General features: G+C 39.9%; 1 protein-coding gene across 1 annotated transcript in view; it reads right to left on the reverse strand.

Annotated features, from left to right (window-relative positions):
* LOC102843058 (EGF-like module-containing mucin-like hormone receptor-like 4-like) overlaps nt 1-8,126 on the reverse strand; it is a 41,937-nt gene that overhangs the window by 20,756 nt on the left and 13,055 nt on the right. The window contains exons 3-5 of the mRNA XM_006896413.1: nt 5,877-6,061; nt 4,591-4,758; nt 3,602-3,796 (exon numbers count right to left, since the gene is read on the reverse strand). Coding sequence (XP_006896475.1) covers nt 3,602-3,796; nt 4,591-4,758; nt 5,877-6,061 — 548 coding nt within the window. The remainder of the gene's footprint in view (nt 1-3,601; nt 3,797-4,590; nt 4,759-5,876; nt 6,062-8,126) is intronic.

Below are 8,126 nucleotides of genomic sequence, written 5' to 3' on the forward strand. Positions count from 1 at the left end.
TCCACTCTACAACCCTCTTTCTGGACTCTTATGATAATCGTAATGCCCTAAAATCTATTAATTTTAAACTATTCTCTTCACGAGTTGATCACAACTGGTTGTACTAGGGGACTTAGAATTTAAATTGTCAACACCTGTGATGTATTTCAAGAGGACCAAAAATCTGGGGGTTTCTATGGTCTCTGAAGCCTATTCACTTCATGGACTGAGTAGACCTGAAATATCAAGGAAAAAATGTTCCAGGAGTACCTGTTGTTAGATACATTAGGCCAAGTGTACTAATCATGACCTTATCACACACAACAGACCTGAATCCTGTCCTACTCTGTGCCATCCACATCATCTCTGATACACTTGAGCCCATTTCTGTGATCATCATATCATTCCATCTAGGTGGGGGTCTTCCTCTCTTTCACTGACCCTTCTAAATATGATATTCTTTTCCAAGGAATAGCCTCTCCTAGGAACATGTCCTAAGTATGAGAGATGAAGCTTTGCCACCCTTGCTTGTAAGAAGCACACTGGCTGTACTTTTTTTGGATATATTTGTATGTTCTTTTGGCATTCCATTCAGTACTCTTTTCCAAGACCACAACTCAAAGGTATCATTCTTTTCTCATTCTTAAATATCACCCAGCTCTCTGATACACAAGTAATTAGAAAGACCATGGCCTGAATCAGGCACACCTCAACCTTCAAGTTGGCATCACTGTTCTTCAGAATTTTCGAGAGGTCCCTTAGAATAGACTTGCCCAAAGCAAAATGTCTTCTTAACTCCTGACTGCTGATACAAAGGATGTTGGTTGTGGATCCAAGCAAGATGAAATCATTAACTGTCTAGTGCTTTTCCATCTATCATCATACTGTCCGCTCTATAGACAGGACTTGGCGTATAAACAACCCATGGATCCATGGTTAAGCACTCAAATACTACCCAAAATGTTGTGGTACAAACCCACCTAGAGACCCTTTGTAAAAAAAGGCACGGTGATCTGTTCCCTAAAAGTCACAACAATACAAATTCTATGAAACAATTCTACTTGGCTTTCATAGTGTTATCAAGAGTTGGCATCACAGTTAGATTTTTTTTTATTAGTTTGGTCTTAGTGGTATAACTCTGAGATAATGTGTTCCTACACAGTTTTCAAGTGAATCTCAATATAATTAAGCTCGAGTTCATGTATTGGCTGTCTTCCTGTCTCTGCCTTGATGCCCCCTCCCACGTCATCATCTTCCAGGATCAATTTCAAATAAAGTACCTGCAATCTGATCTTTGTCTTAGGGTCTGTTTCTAGGACAAAATAGAGATGAGAACAAGGAGAGCAACATCCACCATTCCCTGGACCTGCTTCAGTACAAATAAAGGTATTGAGGGAATTCCTGGGTCACACTATGAAGTGCTAGGCTGCTAACTGAAACCTTGGCTGTTTCCAATTCACCCACAATCACTTCAGAAGAAAGCCCTGATGATCATAAACTTGAAAACCTCATGGAGCAACTGTACTCTGAAATCTGGTTTCATATGTTGAAATCAAGTTGCTCGAAGCAGGCTTTGTTTTATTGCACTAAGCTACTGACATTTTGCTGAAATATGCCAATTGGTATTCCTTCCATTCCTGGGTCTTATTTTTTGCCAATTCCTTCAGAGCAACAAGAACTGCCTCTTCATCACCATTGTGTTTAGATCATATGTTGTTTCATTAAATTCTTCTGTGTCAGCCAATTCTTCCTGGTACAGTGACTCTGTGTACTCCTTCCCTCTTCTTTTGACGTTTCCTGGATCATTCAATATCCTGTCGATAGCATCCTTAAGTGTTGCAACTTGAGACTTGAAATTGTTCTTCAGTTCCTTCAGCTTAACAGATGCTGAATAAATTTGTCCCTTTTGATTTTCTGACTTCAGGTATTCACATATTTCTTTATAATTCTCTGCTTTGTCTTCCTGAGCCCCTCTTTGAAATCTTTTTGGCTCCTTAATTTTCTGATGTCTTCCCTTTGGCTTCTCACTGTTGTAGTGCAACTCAGAGCCTCTTCTGAGATCTGGCTCAGTTTTTTCTTTCTCCTCTATCTTTACAATGATCTTTTGCATTCCTACCACAACTCATTTGGTCTTCATTCATTAGTGTTCAAGGCCTCAAACTTGTTTTTGAGATGGTTTTGAAATTCAGATGGGATAGACTCAAGTTTAAATTCTGGTTCTTGTGGATTTGTTTTCATTTTCTTTAGCTTCAGCTTGAACTGACATATGAGAAGTTGATGGTCTGTGGAACAATCATCACCTGGAATTGCTTTCACAGTTGATAACTGAGCTTCTTCAACAATTCTTTCCACAGATATAACCAATTTGATTCCTGTGTAATCCATCACTTGAGGTCCATGTGTATAGTCACTATTTGTGTTTCTTATAAAAGATATTCGCAATGAATAAACCATTGGTTATAAAAAATTCTATTATTCTATCTCCAGCCAAGAGGTAGAATGTCCCCAAGTCTATGTTTTACAACTACGATCCTTCTTCCCTGTTGCCAACTTTTGCTTTCAAGTCAACCATTATTTTTTTTTTTTTATTTTGTGTGCGTGTACCGTCAAATCAGATCTGACTGGTACAGGAGGATATTGCGCCTCCTTCTCCGGCAGAGCATCTGGTGGATTCGAACTCTGTTCCTCTGGGATTGCAGTGCAGCTTCTTGCCACTAGGCCACCAGAGCTCCCCTAACCATTATTATTAATGGAAATGCTTCAATAAAAAAATACCGTCCTGGACATGCTCACCAGGTTGTGCCAAGAAATCTGGAGGATAACTACCTGGCCAACTGACTGGAAGAGATTCGCTTTTACTCTCATTCCCCCCAAAAAGTGATTCAACAGAGTGTGGAAATATATATGGAGAGAGAGAGAGAGAGAGTATGTGTGTGTGTGTGTGTGTGTGTGTGTGTATATATGTGAATATATATAGTATGTATGTGTATATATATGTGTGTGTATATATGTATATATGTGTATATATGGGAATATATATAGTATGTATGTGTATATATATATGTATATATATAGTATGTATGTGTATGTGTATATATATCTCGCACGTTAGTAAAACCCTACTGCAGATTATCCAAAAATGACTTGAACAATGCATCAGCAGAGAAGTACCAGAAATACAACCTGGGTTTAGAAGAGGCCTTTACACTAGGAAAATCATAGCCAATGTCAGATTGATCTTGTCTGAAATCAGGAAGTACCAGAGGAATGTCTACCTGTCTTTCATTGACTATGCAAAGGCATTTGACTGTGTGGATCTTAACAAACAGTGACTAACCTTGAGTAGAATGGGAATCCCAGAACACTTGATTGTGCTCATGTGAAACCTATGCTTGGACCAGAAACTAGTCATCAGAACAGAGCAAGAAAATACTCCGTGATTCAAAATTAGGAATCAGTCTCTCACTTGCTTTGATAATAGGCCTCAGAATACCTGGATCTTGTTCAAAGTTTAACAGGAAGAGAGCTAAAATGAGGACCCTCTGCTTCCCCCTACACCCTCACCTCTGATTATGGAGAGATTTGTTTATGACAAGGACTTAATTTGGTTGAAATATCTTACCTTGTTCTCAGTTTTATCAATTCCCACGAGGAAGAGCAGGTGGGCCAGGAAGAGGCAGATGGAGAGCTGCAGGTGCAGCGAGGTGCTGGTGTTCTGGATGGGCCGGCACAGCAGGAAGGTGAGGGCCGCCAGGAGGAGGCACAGCAGGGAGAGGCTCAGCCCCACGTGGGTGATCATGGTCAGTGTTGGATCTGCCTGTGAGCCGTGAAGGAGAAATCTTGTTAAGGTTTTCAACACAGCAGTTATGGCTATAACGGTGAGTTAGATGCTATTCCAAGCTCAGTGATCCCTAGGACACATTACTTAACCTCTCTGAGACTTTGTCGCTCCATCTTCAAGACGATTAAAGTTGCAGAATCGTTAAACCCTTGACTTTGTGATTACGAAGATGTAGCAGTTTAAATCCATTCAATGAATCCACAGAATAAAGACCTGGTGAGCTGTTGCCAAGCGTTACAGCCTACAAAATCCTACAGGACAGTTCTATTTGGCCACAGGAGGTCACTAAGAGTCAAAATGGACTTAATGGATGGGAAGACTCAGGGCAAAAAGTGTAATGATGGGCAAGGTCCAACGGTGATTGATTTTAGAAAACTTAATGCATTAGAATGATTGTATGAAATACAACGTGAATGAAGAATAACGTGAAGCACAATGTATATGAACTTTGTAAGCAAACCAATTTAAAAAATGAACTTAATGGAAACGAAATCACAGCAATGACTATGTCCACACACGTACTCATTGCCATTTAGTCATTACTGAGCTTCCAGTGAGTTCTCAGAGGCTATAAATTGCACAGGAGACTGTCTTTCTCCAGGGAGCAGCTAGAAGTTCAAACCACCTACCTTTGTGTTATCAGTGCAACTGCTTACCCTCTCGGCCACCAGACCTCCCTATTAGGGAGATGTAAACCAAAATCACAATAAGCTACTATCTCCACCCAGTAACAATAGTAAAGTTTAGCAGTCTTGGATGAATCTCAATACCTGGGGTGTTAGAGCCATGAGGACAGCAAAGCTGGACAGATGAAAGCACTGGCATCTGGTGTAAGAGTCGTTGCTGCCCAGATAAGAGCAGCCCTTCGTGGACCAGCTGCCCCCCTCCTCAGATTCTTCCCAGGAGATGCAGAAATATTTTGCTCTTGCTTCAGGAGGCTGGAACAAGAAGAACATAGAAGTAGTTCTCTTTCTGTTTGATGATTTGAACATTTGAGGCTAAACACAGGTGGTCTGAGGTGGAGTCTAGGTCAGGAGAATCTCACGATCTTGAAGACTCATGGGGAAGAGTTTTACACTATGCTCTGTGCGATAGGGTTTATTCTTCATTAACTCTGCCATCTTCTGTCCCTCTCAACGTCCTACACATTGACCCTTATGAACTCTTTCACCAGGTTTCTTGTTGGCTGGCTCTGTTCTACCACCGATAAGACCAAGATGGAAGATTATTGGAAAATGAAAAAGAGAAAGAATTCCGGTGTATCCATTTCTCGATACACTACTTGCTCTTGAGGAAGACCCTCAAAGGGCTGTGTCAACACTGTAATTACCACAATGGCCTCTAGTGTGACAGGGCTCATGAAGATGGTTAAGTTGTCCATGGGGTTATTAGGAGTTTGTAGTCAACTCAACAGAACCTAACAACATCAACAACAACAATGCCCTCCCTATGTTATTGTTACGTTATGGTGATTTACATGTTGCTCTGATGCTAGAAACTATCCTACCTGCATTTCAAACTATCAGCCTGGTAGATTGTTTCCAATGGAGCTTCGAGACTAAGAGCTGGAAGAAAGGCCTGGCAACCTTTGGACATAGTAGTCAGTTGCCATCAAGATGGCCCCATGTATAACAGGACAAAACACTGTGTGGCCCTATGCCATTTTCATGATCTACGAAATGGTAATTTTTTTGTGTGGATATTATGTCACTTCATCTTATTCCCTTAACCAATGCAAACATGGCAATCAAAAAATATTGTGCAAAACTAACTCACTCACTTTCACTGTGTCATACAGAAAGACCAATCATGTTTGGTAAGAAAGAAGGCCAGCAAAGAGGAAGGAAATCTTCAGTGAGATGGACTAACACAGTGGCCACAGCAATGAAATCAGGCAAACTAATGATCAACTTCCTAAAATGTTATTTATTCACTGACGACCCTGTGGAGCTCAGTTCAACTCTGTTACTCATGGGGTCTCCCTGACACAAAGAGCACAACTTGAATTGGTTTTTGGTTTTTTTTTTTAATAGAACCAGTCCTTGATTTTACTTACCTGAATATGTTCCAATGTCAAGAACATAGGTTGAGAGAGGTATGTTTTGTTCTTCGAACCAATGGTGCTGCTTACAACCCTAGAATTTAATTTTACTTCCTGTAATCCATTTCTGTCATTGAAAAAGGTTCCATTGAGAACACATTCAAGATCCTGATAGACTATCAGTGCAATAGCACTCTGACCTGTGACCAAAACGAGAAACATTTTAAAAGGTCTTGAGTAAAAAAAGAAAGGGGGGATAAAAAGAAAAATAGATGATAAGTAAGTACTTCGCTAGTGTCTTCTTTAAGAGTAAAAGTTAACATAATGTACAATCAAAACTGCTTAGAAAACCCCTTAAGTTGTCATGAAATATGAGGCATGTGGTTTTGGGTGTAGCGTTTTTTTGAGGAGAGTAGCATTTTGTATTCAGTCTCAAGCCTTTGTCGGTAACTCAGCGTTGGGAACTATATAGATTTACAAAATGTACAGCACATTATAAGAGGTATGTATGAAAAACGGGTAAATTAATATGCTGTGAAACTATCTATAAATCCATAAATGTCAGTCATGACGAAAGAAACTTGCCTTCAGAGGACTTAGTGAATTTCAAAAGGGGTTGAGAAAAAGCACACATTTTTTTATTGTATCTCAAATTCACTGTGAGGATCTACAGAAAGGTGTGCAGGAGCACTCACACCATTATTATTTTGCTTTCTCCTTTCTCTCTCTGTCTCTGTACACACACACACACACGAATCATCTCTATCCTATTTATTTTTTCCCATTTACTGTCTGTCTCCTTTTTCTCTCTCCTCTCTATTTCTTCTACCAATACTGTCTCTCTTTTTTTCCTTTACCCTCACCATTTCATTGTTTGTGGTGTACCATAGAGTCAGAACTGACCCATAGCTGACCCTCCAGTTAGTTTTCAGAGGCAGTTAATTACACAGGAGGAGATTGTCTATCTTTCTCCTGCAGAGCAGTTGGTGAATTCAAAATGTGAGCCTTTGGGATTGCAGTGCAGCTTCTTATGACTAGGCCACCAGAGTTCAACCTTAAAATCAATTCCATTTAGACTGTCTCCTCTTCACTTTCTTTCTCAAGTTCACAGTTAGGAGCAGGGAGATCAGTCAGTAGTAGTAGCTGAAAATTTTCCAGAGGAAATTTTGCAGATATTTCAAGTCTTCCTTGCTATTTTCTATTCATTTGGCAAATATGTGTTGAGCACTTACTGTATGACAAGCAGTATTTTAGGCATTGCAAATACAACAGTAAACTAAGCAGAGTCTTTATCAGAAAGTTGGCATCATAGTGTGAGAAGTAAACAATTAGTAAATCAATAAACTGGGAAATTATCATAAGTACAAGTTTTCTAAATCTGGGGAAAATTTAAAAGATAATAACAAATGTTAGTCCTTATCAACACGCGAAAGTCAAGGCAACCAGAGACAACCTTTAAGTAAATAGTTAGGCTGTTGTTATGCGCTGTGGAGTCAGAACTGATCTATCGCTGACACTCCAGGGGTTTTTCAGAGACCACAAATCACATAGAATGAGATTGTCCATCTCTCTCCTGTGGAGCGGCTGGTGGATGTGAACCACATGTTTTGGGGTTGGCAATTCAATTCCTTACCACTAGACCACCGAAGGTCCTTTAAAAATATCTGTATTTTGTTTGTTGATGGGATCTTAGGTTGTTTACAACTTCCTGCTATTGTGAACAAAGCTGCAATAAACATGGGTGTACATATATCTGCTTGGATGTCAGTTCTGGTCTCTTTGGGGTATATTCCCAGTAGTGGAATTCCTGGGTCAAATGATATCTCTATTTGTAACTTTTTGAAAAAGCACCGTACCACCTTCCACAGTGGTTGCACCATTTTACACTGCCACCCATGGGTTCCAGTGTCTCCACAACCTCACCAGCATTTGTTGTTTGCTGTTATGTTAAATTCTGCTATTTTTACTGATGTGAGATGATATATCACAGTTGTTTTGATTTGCATCTCTCTTAGAGCTAGGGATTTTGAACATTTCTTCATGTGCTTGTTAGCCATCTGAGATGTCTTCTTTGGTGAAGAGAAGCTATAGTATATTCACACACTGGAATACTATGCTGCATTGAAAAACAAGGAACTCATGCAATATTATTCCAAATGGGTGACCCTGGAGGACATTATGCTGAGTGAAATATCTCAGCACAAAAGGACAAACACTGCATGGTGCCACTGTTGTAAAACAGGACTGACCTGAGGGTTGGGGGGA

The sequence above is a fragment of the Elephantulus edwardii genome, unplaced genomic scaffold, assembly GCF_000299155.1.
Source record: "Elephantulus edwardii isolate Elephantulus edwardi_28Jun2011 unplaced genomic scaffold, EleEdw1.0 scaffold00185, whole genome shotgun sequence".
Taxonomy (NCBI): domain Eukaryota; kingdom Metazoa; phylum Chordata; class Mammalia; order Macroscelidea; family Macroscelididae; genus Elephantulus; species Elephantulus edwardii.